This window comes from Drosophila bipectinata, chromosome XL (genome assembly GCF_030179905.1).
Source record: "Drosophila bipectinata strain 14024-0381.07 chromosome XL, DbipHiC1v2, whole genome shotgun sequence".
Classification (NCBI taxonomy): Eukaryota; Metazoa; Arthropoda; class Insecta; order Diptera; family Drosophilidae; genus Drosophila; species Drosophila bipectinata.
In genome coordinates this window covers 23,985,995-24,005,139 of record NC_091734.1, presented here as the reverse complement: position 1 = coordinate 24,005,139, position 19,145 = coordinate 23,985,995, and the positions used below count along the sequence as shown (strand labels likewise).

General features: G+C 40.0%; 1 protein-coding gene across 2 annotated transcripts in view; it reads right to left on the bottom strand.

The window, feature by feature from the left end:
* Positions 1-19,145, bottom strand: part of LOC108118554 (protein Tob1-like) — a 463,756-nt gene that overhangs the window by 23,996 nt on the left and 420,615 nt on the right. The window contains exon 4 of one of the 2 annotated variants that reach the window (XM_070280407.1): positions 14,987-15,146. The exons of the other annotated variant lie outside the window; for it this stretch is intronic. Coding sequence (XP_070136508.1) covers positions 15,002-15,146 — 145 coding nt within the window. The 3' untranslated portion in view covers positions 14,987-15,001. Of the gene's footprint in view, positions 1-14,986; positions 15,147-19,145 lie in introns of those variants that run through there. 2 annotated transcript variants of the gene reach the window in all.

Here is a 19,145-nt window from a genome sequence, read left to right as displayed (position 1 = left end):
TAACAGTTTCTGGATTTGAGAAGGAAGTGGGTAATTTATGTTTCTGTTCAAAAATGTCTGCGAGTACGTTTGCTTTTTCAGTTCCAGTCTCATAGCTTGAGTCGCCAAGGCAGAGACAGGGTATAAATTGTTTTCTCTTTTTTAAAGCTTTTGTTATCTTCCAAAAGATCTTACTCATTTTCTTATCTGTTGCAGTTTACTGTTCCACTCTGTGTTACTATGAGCAAATAACTTTTGTTTAATAACATAGTTAAGATCACATCTAGCTTTAAGTATCGGCTGTCTTGTCCTAATCCATTGTCTTTGAATTGTGTTTCTAATTTTAAATAACTCGCGTATATGTTGAGGTATCTTGTAATTTCTAAATGTTTGTCTTTTATGGGGAACTGCTTCACGAAAACCATCGTTGACAATATTTGTGAACGAGTTGACCAGGAAGTTAATGTCTGAGATCGAACAACAAGATTTGAATTTACTTATTCCTATATCTAGCAATCTGTCATTGATAAGTTCCTTAAACTTAGTCCAGTTTGCTTTACTAATTATCGGTTGGTGTTTCTCATTTTGTAAGAAATTTATTGAATATTTTAAGATTATAGGCAAGTGATCAGAAGATAGGTTCTGTAAGTCTGTTGGATTTGAAACTTGATTTGGAGTTTTGGTAATGCAAAGATCTATTGTGGACATGATCTATTATGACATCTAGGAATATAAGTTGGATGGAAGGGAAAAAGCACGTTAAATTTGCCTAAATCTGATATTTCATTTAAAATGTTACCCCAGCAATTTGCTCGGTCCCAGTTCCATGTTCTATGACATGAGTTATAATCAGCACAGGCGATAAAATTCCCCTGCAATTTGGAAATTTTTAGTAAGTTTGATCTATATTGTGACTTTAAATGATTTCGGTCTCCAACTACATTACATGAAGCAGTGAGACATTTTGCTGTGTAACCAGGAAAGTATATGTCATAAAGTTTTAGATTGTTATTGTAAGGGGCTGTTTTTATTTTAATTCCCACATTTTCAATTAGGTGCGTTTTTAAATTGATAATTTGCTGGTGTTCTATTTTATTGCTAACGACAATGGCAACCCCACCGCCTCTATTTTCTTTTCTGTCTCGTCTATACACAGTATAGTTTGGTATGTTAAATCTGTCGGTTTGAGTAAGCCATGTTTCACTTATTGTAGCTACATAAATATTTTTATCTTGTAAAAACTTAATAAATTCCACACGCTAATGCTTTATAGAGCGGGCGTTCCACGCCATAATATTTAAAGTATCAGGAGAGTTACTTGTTTGAATAAACATATTTAATGGCTAAGTTTGATATAATAAAGAAGTCTATTAATAAAGAGTTTACTTCTTCTGGCGTAAAGAGGCCATTTTCAGTTGCATTTGGTAAAGTTGCCTTGCCTTTGAGCGCATCTCTATAACTGCCGAAGGTGTGTTGAGAGAATCCTATATTATTATTTTTTGAAGAGAGCTATATTATTATTTTTTATTGAGATAAGACAAACGGCATGGGCAGGTCTTATCAGTGGATGGATGATTGCCCTTACAGTTGGCACATTTATTGTTACTTGGGTTCTCACAAGAAACCGTAGGACGAGGTCCGGCACAGTGGGCACAAGAAGTTTTAACTGAACAATTATTTGAACCGTGACCAAATAAATGACAGTTGTAACATTGTGTTATTTTGTTGTCAATTTTGACTTTATAGTCCCATCGTACTTTCATGTGATTGATGTACATGTAATTGTTTCGTAGTTCTTTTACTGTGATGCTTTTGTTTATAAAATAAACAGTGTACAGTAGAAGATCATAGTCATATTTGGTCTTTTTTTTCAACAATTTTTACGGTTGTGCATTTCAAGCCTAGTTCAATAAGCATGGACATAACGGTTTTTGCTGGGAGTCTATCCATTCCAGACAGAACAGCTTTATAAGGTTTAGTTGTTTTAGTGTCGTATGTATAGAACTCCCAATTAAGTTCCTTAAGCTTCGCTGTGGCCAGCTCGAAGTGATCCATTGTTTCCAGGAATATTTTATAACCAATATATATGTATATATAACCAATAACCAATATTTTTCAATTTTTGGCTTGGACATGATGTCATGAACTTGATTTGGGTTTTGTTTAATTACGATAATGGGAGGTGGTTTGACATTTACTTGATTTATTGTATCAGTTTCAATAGCATCAATGTTATCGTCTTCTATGGTTTGAAGAGGGCGATAATAATTCGTATGTTGATTTGGATTAAGGTTTTCCCCTTGAATATTTTTTTTTCTTTGTTTTGTCATTTTGGTTTCGGCAGATGCTAAGGCATCGCCAGTCAACAGTTTGCGGCGCTTAATAATGAATGAGGTAACTGTAATAGCTGATAAGAAGTTCGCGGCGAATTTCTATGCGTATGGTAGATAGTAAACGATCCGAGCTCGTTAAAGACAACCTCACACGACAAGAGCTTATCGAAGACTGATCTTGGGAATTAGAAATCCTGAGTGTGCCGACGAAGTAAATACCGTCAAAAATCAAATAAATAATATAGGTACCGACCAATTAGGCGGATTGAGGGAAAAGATAGTTCACTATATTGAAAAGGAGCATTCAAAGATAAATATGCAAATTCAAATATGAATATGCAAATATGCTTTTAGAACAGACATAAAGGGGGAAATAAATCTTGTCCACGATAGGCCAATATACGGGAAACAATATCCGTATGCTCTATCTGTCAACGACTTCGTGAATAGCGAAATCAAAAGAATGTTATCAGAAAAAATAATAAGGCCTAGCAGAAGCCCTTACAATTCTCCACTTCTGGTAGTCCCAAAGAAAGAAGAGAATCAGGACGGAAGCCGTAAATTAAGACTCGTCATTGATTATAAAAAATTAAATGAAAGTACCATACATGACAGGTACCCAATGCAAGACCCATCAGTAATTCTATCAAATTTGGGAAAAGCAAGATATTTTTCAACAATAGATTAAGAGTCAGGATTTCATCAGATACTAATGAAAGAATCTGATGTCGAAAAAACAGCTTTTTCAATATATAATGGAAAATATGAATTTTTAAGAATGCCGTTCGGATTAACAAATGCACCAAGAATCTTTCAGAGAGCAATGGACGATATTCTAAAAGAACAAATAGGGAAAACATGTCATGTCTATATGGACGACATTATAATATTAATATTAATATTTAAAAAAGTTAAAAAACACAATACCTTGAACCACTGTGCCAAATAGGAAGCCGAAGCGAGAGCTTTGAATAGTGCCAAAGAGAAATGCAGAAATAGAGATAAGCCGGGGAAGAAGCAGAGCTGAGCTATGCTTGAAATAGAATTTAGACAAATTATTAATTCGACTCCAAATATACCACAGCACTCGCGAAGCGAAACGGTTTAGGCTTTAAGATTGTTAAGATTCACAAGATTTAATTCACAAAGTATGTAAACACCGGTTTCCAATATTTGTCATAAACGCAGTGCGCACAAAAAAACACGACCGTTCGCTTGAAAGAAAGAGAGGGAAGTCAGTATCATTAAAAGAATTTATTATAAAAAAGTATTTTGATGATAATGGTAGCAAAAACACAGATTCATTATTTGTTGAAAATAGTGAGAAAAGCTTGGGAATTAAAAATCCCGAGAACGCCGACGTAGAAATATCCGTCAACAAAAATAAAAATATCTTGGGAACTAAAAAACCTGAGAACGCCGACGTAGAAATATCAGTCAATAAAAATAAAAATATCTTGGGAATTAAAAATCATGAGAGTGCCGACGAAGTAAATACCGTCAAAAATCAAATAAATAATATAGGTACCGACCAATTAGGCGGATTGAGGGAAAAGATAGTTCACTATATTGAAAAGGAGCATTCAAAGATAAATATGCAAATTCCTTTTAGAACAGACATAAAGGGGGAAATAAATCTTATCCACGATAGGCCAATATACGGGAAGCAGTATCCGTATGCTCTATCTGTCAACGACTTCGTGAATAGCGAAATCAAAAGAATGTTATCAGAAAAAATAATAAGGCCTAGCAGAAGCCCTTACAATTCACCACTTCTGGTAGTCCCAAAGAAGGGAGAGAATCAAGACGGAAGCCGTAAGTTAAGACTCGTCATTAATTATAAAAAATTAAATGAAAGTACGATACCTGACAGGTACCCAATGCAAGACCCATCAGTAATTCTATCAAATTTGGGAAAAGCAAGATATTTTCCAACAATAGATTTAGAGTCAGGATTTCATCAGATACTAATGAAAGAATCTGATGTCGAAAAAACAGCTTTTTCAATGCCGTTCGGATTAACAAATGCAGCAAGAATCTTTCAGAGAGCAATGGACGATATTCTAAGAGAACAAATAGGGAAAACATGGACGACATTATAATATTCTCAAACTCAATTGAACAACACTATACAGATCTAAACAAAATTATAAATATATTATTGAGGGCAAACATGAAAATCTCTTTAGAAAAATTTAAGTTTTTCAAACGCGAAACCCGTTTTCTAGGATACATGGTATCTTATAACGTCATCAAGACAGACCCAGAGAAAATTGAAACCAAACCATAGTAAATATCCGCATCCAGAAAATATTTGGGAACTATGAAGTTTCCTAGGTTTTACGGGCTATTATAGAAAATTTGTTTCAAACTACACCTACATAGCCAAACCTCTAACAAAATATCTTGGAGGTCATAATGGCAAAATCTCAAAAAGAATGTCAACAAAAATGTTAATTCAGCTGGATGAACCAGCAATTAAAGCTTTTAACGAGCTGAGAGAAAATCTCAATGCTCAAGTAGAACTAGTTCAACCGGACTATAATAAAAAAATTTACCTTGACCACCGACGCTTCAGACGTCGCAATTGGTGCAGTTTTATCTCAAGAAGGAAAACCAATTACTTTTATTTCAAAAACCTTGTCTAAAACAGAACAAGCTTATGCTACTAATAAGAAGGAACTTTTAGCGATAGTATGGGCTCTTAAAAATCTAAGAAATTACTTATACGGAGTTATTGGAATTGAAATTCAAACCGACCATCAAACTTTATCTTACACAATTTCGGATAAAAATCCCAATGTAGATATGAAAGGATGGTATTCTTTCATACAAAGTTTTACACCGAAAATAACATTTAAGCCCGGTACAACAAATGTAGTTGCAGACGCATTATCTCGAATTCAGATAAATAATATTACTGACAGCGATATAGAACAAACAGTCAGACTCAGATCAAAACACACAGCATTCAGCTGAAAGTAGTTTTCAAAATGTAATACAAGAGACCCGTAAACCGTTAAATCAATTTAAACAACAACTGTTATTAACAACGGGGAGGTATACAATACATGAGTCACTGAAAATCTTTGACAGGACACGACATTTAATTGAATATGACACACCAGAAAATTTAATAACTATATTAAGAGAGTATCTTCCACCTAACATTACGGTAGGAATTCATTGTACCTTAGAGGACTTATTTCAAATTCAATTACCTTTAAAAAATAATTTCACAAACACATTCCTTTTTACAAGAATCTTTCTACAAGACGTGGAAAACGAGGAAGATAAAGCTATAATAATAGAAGAAACGCACAGCCGTGCTCATAGGGGGCTAGAAGAGAATTACAAACAGATCAGTAAATTATATTATTGGCCAAAGGTGCAATTTAACTTTACATTACGCAGACCCGAGGCACAGCACGTCAAACGGACAAGCTGTAAGGGCACATTCTACATTAACAGAATTAGCTCGATGCATTAAAGAAGAATTTAATTTAACTGACTTTTCCCAAATAGTAATAAGAGCCGCTCAAGTATATAATCAGAGCATTCATTCTACAACGAACCAAAAACCTTTTGACGTACTATATAATAAAATAAAGCACGATAACATTCCTCAACTTTTGAAAAATACTCAAGAGAAAATGTTGGAAACACATAACGAAAACAGAAAAGAAAAAGAATATCATGTAGGACAGGTAGTCTATGAAAAGAAAAACCGGGGAAAAAATAAACTTAAAACCAGATATAAAAAACAAATAGTTAAAGAAAATTTACCCAACAAAATAATAATCAACAATAGAAATAGAATTATTCACAAAGATAATATAAAATTCTAAGTATTTATATATCATCCTTTTTTTTCTTTCCTTTCCCAGAAAATGTTTTATCAGGTGCTCATACTACACCTGATTATATTAACAAAATCAGAAATAATTGACAATACAAGTCACGAATATCTTCTATTTAAGGACAATAAAGACGTATTGACGTACGATTCATACGCAGATTTATTCCACGTAACTAACTTAAGCTTTTATAAAGAAATAATAAATTTGGAATCAGATAATATTAAAAGGGGATACTAATAAAAGGTCACAATGGGAAATTAAATATGACATAAAAGTAATAGAATTAATTTTATCAATTTTAATTTTAAATAAGTTAGGCACCGTGTGGAAATGGTTAGCTGGAACTCCGGACCATGATGATTTTATTACAGTTCAGAATAAAATTAATGAATTAATTGAAAACAATAATAAGCAGTCTATTATCAATTCCCGATTATTCAAAAAAATAGAATCTCTTTCCGATGATTTTAAAAAATTATTTATTGATCAAGATCTACCACTTCAAAAACATCGCTTGCGATTATTAACATTTGATCTGCAAAATTTAATTGACACAATCACTCTAGCAAAAACAGACGTTTTTAATACCAACATTTTAAACAATGATGACATCTTGGATATATTAAAACATGAACAAAAACCAGTAATTATAGCTGATTTAATGGACATATCATCTTTTAAAATCGCATTGCATAAAGAACTTTTAATAATTTATATAAAATAACCTATAATAAAAAACAGATTTGAAATATTTTAATTTTAATTTATATTCTAATTTTAAGAACGAACTTTTTAATAATTATTGCACTTTAAGTAACAAAAAAACTTGTTTTACCCGATTATCAAATGGTGAGAAACCAACCTGTAAAAAAATAAGAGAAAAAAATAAAAAAAATAGACATCATACAAGATGGTGCCATTCTTATAAATGGGAATCATATTGTTAACAACTCCCATTTAAACGGTTCGTTTTTAATAACTTTTAATGGTACAACTAAAATTAATAATAATATTAATTAATATTAAATTAGTATCTCATATACCAATTTGGAAAATAAAATTCTTGAATACGTAACTACGAACCACTTCAAAAATTATGAAATATCCGATTACATATTATCAAATAACTCTGATTTTTCTTTAGCTAATATAAACATTTTAAACCCTTTCGTGAAAATTAAGAATACTAAAATATCACTTATATTTATATTATTAATTTTAATCATTATATATTTGATTCTTTCACTTATTATAAAATACAAAAATGCTATATTATTTGTAACCAAAAAACATCGGCCTGAACCAGAAAAATCTATTAACCATTATTTTTAACAGAATTAGATCATTTACACGAATTTCATATTGAATCGGGACGATCCATTTTAGAAGGGGGAGAGTTATCCAACCCGGAAATACAGGCCACATATGGCTTTTATAAACAATATTTTCAATCTCTGCATTTGCCTTTGGCTTTGTCTTTGGCTCAATTATCCAACCCATAAATCCAGGCCACTTATGGCTTTCCACTTATGAATTTTATAAACAATATTTTCAAACTCTGCATTTGCTTTCGGCTTTGTCTTTGGCTCTGAGGTCCAATGTCGGTTCCCCATAAACAAATCAAAATCAAAATTAAACATTAGCTTCCCTCCGAAGCCCAATCAATTACGCCTTTTGCGTTTCAAGTACCCACCAAATGGCATCGATCAGCTTAATCGAATTTCACAATAAGATGCGACCTTTTCATCTTAAGCCTCTAATCTAAACTCAACTGATGGCCGAGGTTCTTTGGATCAGATTTAGAATTAAGAAGTCAGTCCCTTTTTGACCGAGACAGCGAACGGTTGACAAAAAATATTTAAGAAAAACCAAAAGTGTCTTGTAATAATTACGTTTAATAAATAAAGGTTTAACACCAAGTTGTATAATTAAAAAATAAAATTAACATTTTTTTAATTCACCGAACTACAAACAATTTAACTTGCACGGAACAAGACCAGGCCAAAGAACCGGTCCAGTTTCTGCAGCATTCGGCAATTGAGGCAGCATGGGATCAGGAGAAGTGTCAAACCTTTCCAAATGGGAGCCTAGAAGAAAAGAAAACCTTTCTCGCACCCAACCTAATGTCTACACATAACCTCGCATTGGCCATGTATAAAAACAAGCTCGACTCTCGCTCTCATCCGTGGTGACGATATTTCAGAACAACCACAACAATAAGAAAAGCGTTCCAAAACGGTGCCAGAATCAGCGTGTAACATTAAGTAGAACTAAATTTTTTTATTTTTGTTGTATAAAATAAAAATTTAAAAAAAATAAAAGTTTATAAATACTTAATAAGCTATTAATAAATTATTATTATTGTAATTATTATTAATTAATAATTAAATTATAATTAATTATGAATAATAATTATTATTTATAATTAATTTTATAAATTTAAAATTAAACCCATATTTTAATATTGGTTATAACTGAACGATTGGAAATGGTATTTGGTACCAAAAAAAACCACCTTAACAAAGTCTCAAAGAAACAAAATCCACAGAGTGGCAGAATTATGCATCGCCCTCAGAAGAGGAGCCCTCACAACCACTCCAAACGTAGTTCTAAATGCCATACTTAACCTACCAAATCCAGAACTAGCTGTTATGGACCAGGCGAAAGTGGGGGCAATCAGGCTAAGAAAAAATTAGGAAATTAAGGCAATAAGGGAAGCACTAAAGCATCAAAATTTATCAACCTTGCACGTAACAAAGTCAACATACACAGCTACAGCCAAGCGGCTATTAAATCGATCAGCTCGATCACCAGAAGCTCAAAAAATTCTCAGACTGTAGATCGTATCTTAACAACAATTCAGTGTGACATCAGCCTCTTCTGGGGCCCTGGCCATAGGGACATCACTGGTACCACCACACCACTCCAACCTAATATGGAGCCTAAAATCCAACCTTTTACAAACTCTAGCTTAGGGAAGCCAATAACAGAAAAATTTTACTTCACTGGGAATATGCCCCAAATTGCAGGTTGGAAAAAATGAAGGTATGGAACAGGCATAAGTGGCGGAAATCAGGCTAAAAGTAAAACAGCATTGGAACCCAAACCAAACCGGGAATTCCACTCCTCCATACGCTTGTATAGTTCTACCGAACGCGCGTCTACAATGCTATCGCCTTGACGCTACCCTGCTACCAGCCTACCTCTTCGAATTCTGGAGGGGGTCCTCCGCACTTTAGTATTCCTCTATTAAGTTCTCATGCAGCTCATAGACTACCTTTCGTCAGAGGTCCTTGGTAGAGATGGGCACTGGCCTCGACAAAAAATGCGGGCTCGGGCCTGACACCAAAAGCCCTAAAGGCCCGAAAAGCCCGATAAAGCCCAATATGTTTTTGTAATGTAAATAGTTAAAACTATCGATATTTTGTTACGGTATTTTGTGTTATCGTGCCATAGGCCATATCTAGAATTGATCATTGCACACCTTTAATTTAATTACACGCTTTTTATCTCAAAAATGTCGAAATTAGCAATTCAAAATGCTATTCGGGAGAATAGTAAGAAAATTAAATTAATAAAAAACGAGAACAGAAGTGCGGTGTGGAAAAAGTTCCAATTAATCCGGGACTGCAAATAAGACTTGAGTTCAAAAAAATTGAACGACAAAAAAACCTTTCTGGGGAGTGGAAAAAGGACACATACATATACCATTTTTTAACGGTGAATCCAGAAACAAAATAAACTTTTATTTCAATTTCTATTGCTAAAATTGAAATATAACTCTTATTTTAAATTTTTCTAATACAAATTAAGAATAAGAATTATTTTTCAATTTTTATAAAAAAAAAAAAAAAAATTATGATTCAATTTTTATTAAAAAAATTAAAAATAAGTGTTACAATTCAATTTTTATTATAAAAATTGAAATTAAAAATTGAACTCGAATAACTTCTGAACCGAGTGGACTATTAAACAAGAAAGGAAAGCTAACTTCGGGCGGAGCCGAAGTTTATATACCCTTGCAGTTAAACCCGGATATATATCGCAAACATTGGATATACTTGGCCGATTCTTATGATTACATCATAATAAAACCAATAAATTACAATAAAAAATTTAAAAAAAAAAGTCCCAAGCTCCTATCTTCTAAAATACGAAAGTTGATATTTCTACCAAATACCATATCCGATCGTTCAGTTATATGGCAGCTATAGGATATAGTCGGCCGATCCTAATGAAATTTTGGTAGGTCGGATCAACTGACCAAATATATAATCTGTACCAAGTTCCAGCTTTCTATCTTCAAAAACACGAAAGTTGGGTCATTTCCGATCGTTCAGTTATATGGCAGCTATAGGATATAGTCGGCCGATCCTTATGAAATTCGGCATGACGTAATGTTTTCCCAAAAATAGCTCTCATATTAAATTTGAACTCTCTAACTCTAAAAACACCAAAGTTATACCATTTCCGATCAATCAGTTATATGGCAGCTATAGGAAATAGTCGGCCGATCCGGGCCTTTCCGACTTATATACTGCGTGCAAAGGAAAGAAGGGTGTGACAGACAGACGGACAGACAGACGGACAGACGGACATGCTCATATCAACTCAGGAGGTGATCCTGATCAAGAATATATATACTTTATAGGGTCGGAGATGTCTCCTTCACTGCGTTGCACACTTTTGACCAAAATTATAATACCCTCTGCAAGGGTATAAAAACCGCTTACATTTTTATGATCTGTGGCGCAGTAACTTTCAAATGATGTATCGAATGTCCTTAAAGGACATAATCAAGGATTCCTTAATAATTCCATAAATAACAGTGTTCATTACAAAAGGAGGACTCGATTATGTGAATAATATAATGGCATTATAATATAATGGCCATTATTAGGCATCTGCAATCACAATATTAGTTTTTATTAAAAAAAGGGTCCTAAAAATGCTTTAATCAAGGATTCCACAATTATTCAATTTTTTAGTTATATTTCTACTAGAAATTTTCAAGTGTGGGCCAACCATGTAAAAGTACACACCGAGTTTCTTAAAATTATTTCGTATATTGAAATATTTGTTGTATTAATTTCGTTTCAAGCCAAAGCGTATAAAAATCGCCGAAATATAATTGTTCGCTTTGCAATTTTTGAGTGGCTATAAAAATCGGTTCTAGTGCCGCCAACAGCAGGTTAATTTCCTCCCAATTTGATTCCGTTAACTGCAATGATTCACTTAGGTTTTCTTTTGAAAACTCCTTGTATACGCATACGTTTTTCAACATAGTGTACGTTGAGATCCACCTTGTTGGCACATCCAAGAGGATGGGGATGTATCCAAAATTTTAAAATAGTATTGTAATTTTTAAGTGTAATGCTATGCACTTAATTTGTTTACCTATAAGTCGGAGTTCGCAATGTTTTTATTATGGATCGTGCGCTATCGACAAGGAATCAGCGACTCCTCTCTTTGAGCAGGTCATGAACAGCTAATTGCATGGAATATCTTTCATAACGTCGTCATCGTCAAACTCGTCACAAAATTCAGAATTCAATTCTTGGTTCATGAAGTCGATCGCTTTAATGACATTCTTTCCATTGTCTGAAGTGACAGTGTAGACTTGCTCCTTTCTTATTCAGCTCGTTCAGCACATTTTCAATTTTTATGCTTCATGCAGCATGGTCTCGATAGTATTGGACATTGATTCCCAATTTACCCCTGTTGACCCACACTAGAAATATAACTAAATAAATGTAATGATTGAGGAATCCTTGATTATGTCCTTTAAGGACATTCGATACATCATTTGAAAGTTACTGCGCCACAGATCATAAAAATGAAAGCGGTTTTTTAATAGTCCACTCGGTTCAGAAGTTATTCGATTTCAATTTTTATTTTCAATTTTTATACCCTTGCAGAGGGTATTATAATGTTGTCCAAAAGTGTGCAACGCAGTGAAGGAGACATCTCCGACCCTATAAAGTATGTATATTCTTGATCAGGATCACCTCCTGAGTTGATATGAGCATGTCCGTCTGTCCGTCTGTCTGTCCGTTTCTACGCGGACTAGTCTCTCAGTTTTGAAGATATCGTCTTTAAACTTTGCACACACCCTCCTTTCCTTTGCATAAGTCGGAACGGCCCGGATCAGCCGACTATATCCTATAGCTGCCATATAACTGATTGATCGGAAATGGTATAACTTTGGTGTTTTTAGAGATAGAGAGTTCAAAGACACGAGAGCTATTTTTGGAAATTATTACGACATGCCAAATTTCATAAGGATCGGCCGACTATATCTTATAGCTCCCATATAACTGAACGATCGGAAATGGTACTTGGTAGAAATATCAACTTTCGTATTTTTGAAGATAGAAAGCTGAAACTTAATACAGATTCCATTAATGGCCATTTGATCCGACCTACCAAATTTCATTAGGATCGGTCGACTATATCCTATAGCTGCCATATAACTGAACGATCGGAAATGGTATTTGGTAGAAATATCAACTTTCGTATTTTTGAAGATAGAAGTTTGGGACTTTTTTTAGATTTTGTATTTTAGTAAATTGGTTTTATTATGATGTTATCATAAGGATCGGCCAACTATATCCGATGTTTCCGATATATATCCGGTTTTAACTGCAAGGGCATATAAACTTCGGCTCCGCCCGAAGTTAGCTTTCCTTTCTTGTTATAATAAAAATTGAATCGTAACACTTATTTTCAATTTTTTTAATAAAAATTGAATCATAATTTAAATTTTTTTTTTTTTTATTAAAATTGAAAAATAATTCTTATTTTTAATTATTATTATAAAAAACACTTACAGTCCCTGCAATTAATAAAGTACAATAAAGCCTTAGTCGACTATGTTTGTTGCATGGATTGCAAAAACGTTTTGGCGTACCAGCAGGGCAGCGGCACAGGAACGCTGAACCGGCATAAATGCGTTTCACTAGCCAAGTCTGCGACTAGCAACCAACCAAAAACAACAGGGTTTTCAGTTAAACCGTTGCCAAAAAGTGCCATAGATAACCTTTCTAGTAAGCAACTGGCCCTAGTGGCAAAAAATTTGCATTCCTTAAGTGTGACTGAAGGTCAGTGTACTGAATATTTTCAAAACTTGTCTTTGACAAATTTAAAGTACATATGATCCATTGTTTTCTAGGTTGTGGTTTTCAAAAATATGCTCAGGCCTTGATAAATATTGGCGCAGATTATGACGGGCACAGTTTCACGGACTTAGTTGTTTCGCGCAAAACCCTTAGTAAAACAATTTTGATGGATGAATATATGAAACTGAAAGAACAACTTATAAAAGACAACAAAGAACAGAATTTGGTCTTCACCACTGACATGGGGACAGACGAGTACACTCAGAGAATCTTTTTTTTTACTAAGCGCTTGAATTAAAAGGTAAACTTTTAGGTGTAAAAGAGTTTTCAGAGCACAAAAAGACAGGTGAAAACATTATAAACCAAGTTAAGAGCATTCTTGAGGAATTTAATATTTTTGATAAAATACAATCTGTGTAGGGGGGCGTGGTTCCGCAAAAAGATTCCAGAAAAATGAGAAGTCGGGGGCGTCTTCGGTTTCAGTATAAAAGCGCGTTCAGCTTTATTGGCTGCGTACATCGAATTGATCTTAAAAACTAGTGAAAAAAAAAGAGATCGCCGACAGCCAACGAGCGAGAAGAGAGGGCACAGAGGGGCGAGTGTGCATGCGCTCTTCAGCGCGGGTGCGCTCTTCAGCGCGGGTGCGCTCTTTAGCGTGGGTGCGCTCTTTAGCGCGTGTGCTCTCTTCAGCGCGGATGCGCTCTTCAGGTGAGTGGCCCCTCACCTAAACATTCCGCCCCCCTTGCAATCGCTCGGGTTGCAATAGCTCCCTCGGTGTTATGGCTGGTGGCAGGCTCCGGACACGACCCATCCAAACACGGTGCTCTGGGCCACTGGCAGTCCGTCCTGGATCTTCAGGAAGCCCGGTTGAATAATCCGTGGGTACATATCTGCGCCCAGGACGACGGAAATTGTCGCTGGCAGATGGAATCGCTCATCCGCCAGGGTCACGCCTCGGAAGTGGGCACGCACCGCCTCGCTCAGCTCCCGGGACGGCGTACGAACTCGCACGTGAGGCTCGATCTTGAACATGACCTCCAGCCGAACGCTATCATCGGTCGTTGACCCCACGGTGGCGGAACACACCTGTTCGTCCCCCACGCTGGTAGTGGGCAGCCGGAAACACGCTGCGAGCGAGGCGTCGATGCAGCTCGAGGGCGTGCATGGGTCGATAAGGGCCCCCGTGTCGAAGCTCCGGGTCCCGGTGTCGATCCGCACTAGTGCAGTCGGCAGCACGTTGACGCTGTTCCGTTGCAGCAGCGACGAGAGCCCTCGACGAGAGGCGGAACTTCGCCTAGGTGCGGATGACGTGGGCGGATGAGCGGTGGTCGGCAACCGAGGAGTGGCGGAAGAATGCCGAGGATGTATCGACGAGTGCCGGGACGTCGGTGGCCGTGGATCGGGTTGGGATTGCCGGAAAGTGGCGGACCCAGGCCGAGGAGCACCCGAACCGCGCCGGGAGTTGGCGGATGACGGCCGGGCGCCAGACGTGACACTCTGTGTCCTGACTCCCGCGCTCCGTGACTGGTGCTCCTCTTGGCGTGCCTTGCGCCGAGCCCGCGGCTTCTCCACGAGATGCAGCAGCGTGTGGTGATCCTGTCCACACGTCTTACAACCGTCACTCCGACGACAGGATCCGTCGGAGTGCTCGTGGGCCAGGCAGCTCGAGCAATACCGGTTCACAAGAACCGCTCGGAGCCGCTTCTCGGCGCTAAGGCGTAGGAAGCGCCGACACTTCTTTAAGACGTGGATTCCATTGCAGACTCGGCAACGGTAGGATTGAATACCACGAGTACATCTGCTCTCCAGCGATGCTTGGGTTTTGCGTGGACGTGGCGACATCGTGTTGGCTATGGCTGACGGAAATATGATAAAGGAACAAATAACATGATCAGAATCGGTGTAAATGAGGGTTCGGAACTACGGGCAGAGCTACGGGACAGCACAATTGGACAGGAACATTGGAGTGGAAGAAATGTTGATCACTGCGGGTAGGCGGACGCGTCCAACGGAAGAAGCACGACCTTAACAACGGGCCGCTTTACAAGCCCTCGCGCGGTGCGGATGTCGATCACGCGGACATGGCCATCAGAGCCGGGATACACCGCGTCAACCCTGCCTAAACGCCACTCATTGGACGGAAGGTTGTCTTCCTTGATGACGACCATATCCCCAACGCGGAGGTCCCTCGTAGGGGCTCGCCACTTGTTTCTCTTATGGAGCTCCTTGAGATACTCCTCCTTCCACCGGAGCTGAAATTGCTGCTGAAGCGCCTTGAGGTGTTGCCAACGATTGATGATGGAATTGGTGTCCCCCTTTGTCTCGGGCTCGACCGTGGCGAGAAGTGGTCCTCCCACAAGAAAGTGCCCGGGTGTAAGAGCTAGCAGGTCAGCAGGGTCTTCGGACATTGGCGCGAGTGGCCGCGAATTCAGGCACGCCTCGATCTTCGCCAGGAGAGTAGCCAGCTCCTCAAAGGTGTATTTTCGCGTGGCGGCGGACTTGTAGAACAAGGTCTTGAAGCTCTTGACCCCTGCTTCCCAAAGGCCCCCCATGTGGGGAGCTCCCGGAGGAATGAAATGCCAGAGAAGCTGCTGGTGACTATAGGCACCGGTCACAGCCCCCTTTAGGCTCTGGAGAAAATCGCGGGATAGTAGAGCAGCTGCTCCCACAAAGGTCTTCACGTTGTCGGACTGCACTTGACGGGGGCATCCTCTCCGGGACACGAACCGTGCGAAAGCCGCCAGAAATTTCTCGGTCGTAAGGTCCGACGTAGGCTCTAAATGGATGGCCTTAGTGCAGAAACACACAAACACCAACACATAACCCTTTGTGATGAGACAGGCCCTCCCCGTATAGTTTTTTATCTCGAAGGGACCGGCATAATCCACACCGGTGTGCGTGAACGGGCGCGAGAAAGACGTCCGTTCCTTGGGTAGCTCTCCCATGAGTTGCGTCTGCAACTTCTTCTTGTGGATGACACATACCTTACAAGAATGGACAACGGACTTGACCAAATTCCTCACCCTTGGAATCCAGAACTTGGCCCGGATCAGACGGATCATCAGCTGACTGCCACCGTGCAGCGTGATGCGATGTGTAAAATGAACCAGGAGTCGAGACAGCTGACAGTCGTACGGAAGGATAATAGGGTGCCGCCGTTCGTCATATTGGAGAAGCTCAGAGGACGTGACCCGGCCGCAGGCTCTCATAAGGCCGTGCGAATCCACGAAGGGGTTCAGATTCTGAATCGGACTGGATGCCGATATTGGACGCTTTTCGCTTAAGCAGCCCATCTCAGAGACGAAGTGTCTGCGCTGAGTGACGGAAACTAGAAGACGTTCAGCCGACGTAATCTCATTAGCGGTCAGGTGCTCTTCAAACGAGGGTCGAATCTTCCGCGCGCGCTGGATGAAGCGATTAACATAGGCAAGGACTCGTAATGCCTTGTCGAGTGTGGAAAAACGCTCAAGGAGATCTTCGGGGGGTACTTTCGCGACATGGACCTTGACTGCTCGCTTCTCGAGTTCAGTCACGGGGGTATCACAGCCTCGAGTGGGCCAGTCGCTGCGAGGCCTCTGCAGCCAGTCAGGACCGTGCCACCACAACTGGTTATCTGCAAGATCTTGGAGAGCTACGCCCCGGCTAGCGAGATCCGCAGGGTTATGCTCGGAGCGGACATGTGCCCATTTCTGCACGACGGTGAACTGGGTGATCTTGGTCACCCGGTTGGCCACGAACGTTGTCCACTGGCACGCTGGCTTATGCAGCCACGCGAGGACAATAGTCGAGTCGGTCCAACAGTATAGGGCAGACGCGGCCCCTGGCATTTGTGGCAGAACGGCGGTGGCCATCTCGGACAACAACAAGGCACCGCACAGTTCTAGTCGAGGGAGCGACACCGTCTTAACTGGGCCCAATCGAGTCTTTGTAGTCAACAGGGTCACTATTACCGTGGACCCGATTTCGACATTAGCGTAAATTGCTGCGCCGTACGCCTTCTGTGAAGCGTCGCAGAACCCGTGGTGTTTGACCTTTAGGTGTGGTCGGAACGCGACCCATCGAGGAACACGAATCTGATCGAGCACCGAGTAATTCTTTAGGAAGTCAACCCATCGCTGACAGAAATCTTGAAGGAGGGCGTCATCCCACCCTAGATCCAGAAGCCAAATGTCTTGCATGAACATTTTTGCCCGAACAATGAAAGGAGCGAGCCAACCTGCTGGATCGAACAATTTGGCAATTTGGGAGAGGACTTGGCGCTTTGTGAAAACCGAGCCGGAAGTCAATTCTGGCGGGACAAAAAAGAATTCATCAGTCGTCGCTTTCCACCGCACGCCGAGTGTCTTGGCCGTGCTCTCTGCATCGATGTCGAGAAAGTCAGCACGGAGACGGTAATCGATCGGAATGTGGGCCAGGATTGCCTTGTTATTCGACGTCCATTTCCTAAGTGGGAACCCTGCTGACTCTAGGGCCCCTTTCAGCTCCCGAATCGAAGCTTGGGCTTCAGTTTTGGAGTCTGCCCCCGCGAGAACGTCATCAACGTACATAAACTGCCGGATAATTTGGCTTGCCTGCGGATACTTCGACTCTTCGTCGTCAGCGAGCTGTCGCAGCACACGGATCGCCAGGAACGGGGCACAATTGACACCGAAGGTGACCGTTTTCAACTAGTAGTCGCGGATATCCCCATCGGGATTGCGAAACAAAATACGTTGGAGCGGAGTATGCTTGGAGTCTACCCAAATTTGCCGATACATCTTCTCGATGTCGGCGTTGAAGACAAACCTAAAGTACCGCCACTTTAGGATTTGAATCGTCAGGTCGGATTGTAAGACCGGGCCCGCGTAAAGAATGTCGTTCAGACTGGTCCCGTTTGCGGACGGGCTCGAAGCATTGAAGACCACTCGCACCTTGGTGGTCGTGCTTTCGGGCTTGAAAACTGCATGATGTGGAAGATAGTAGGTAGCGGAATTGCTCGCGGGAGAGACCTCGGTCATGTGGCCAAAGTCGATGTACTCCTGAATTACCGAGTCATAGCGGGCCTTAAGGGGCGGGTCCCTCTTCAGGCGCTGCTCGTTACGCAGAAACTGAGCAAGGGCAAAGGACCGTGAAGCCGCTAGCTCGGAACCCTTCTGCCCGGGGTCGCGTAAGGGGAGCGTCACAACGTATGGTACTTGCCACACTCGTCTCTTTTCGTCGTCTGGACAAAATTGTGCTCGCAAACGGAATCCGATTCCGAACTTATCGGTGTGGGCACATCTTCCACCTCCCAGAATTTAATGAGGAGCTGATCCAGTGAGTCACCGAGGCTGGGGGCCACTCGTGTGGAAAAAACGGACACGCTGCGGGGATTGGCTGGAGATATTGGGCCTGTCAGCACCCATCCAAAAATGGTCTCCTGACCGAAAAGCGACCCGCAGATGTTAGCTAGGCGTCCGCGGAGAAGCGGATTGAGATCTGTCCAGACGGATGGTTGGGATCGGACGTGGCTTTTGGTCGTCTCCCGTGGGCATTCTCACACACCAATTCGCTGGTCAGAACTTGTCGACTGACGCGCGCAATGGGTGCCTCGTACGAAGCGGTAGCCGGTCCACATTAGTGAGACCGGTGAGATCGCGGACGAATTGCGATTGCAAGGCCAAGTGGGAATTAGAAGCGCCGATGTCGAGAGGAACGTCGGATGCGGCACAATTCGGATGTGGGAGAAACTTCAGGAAGCCAAAAAGAAAAACCCAGAAGGGCCAAGGTTCGTTGAGATTCTAGGCGGATTTTGCCAGATGCGAAGTAGAAGCAGCGTTAGGGAAATGACGGAACGGAAAATGGACAAGGCCCGGAAAATTCGTGATCGTTCGGAA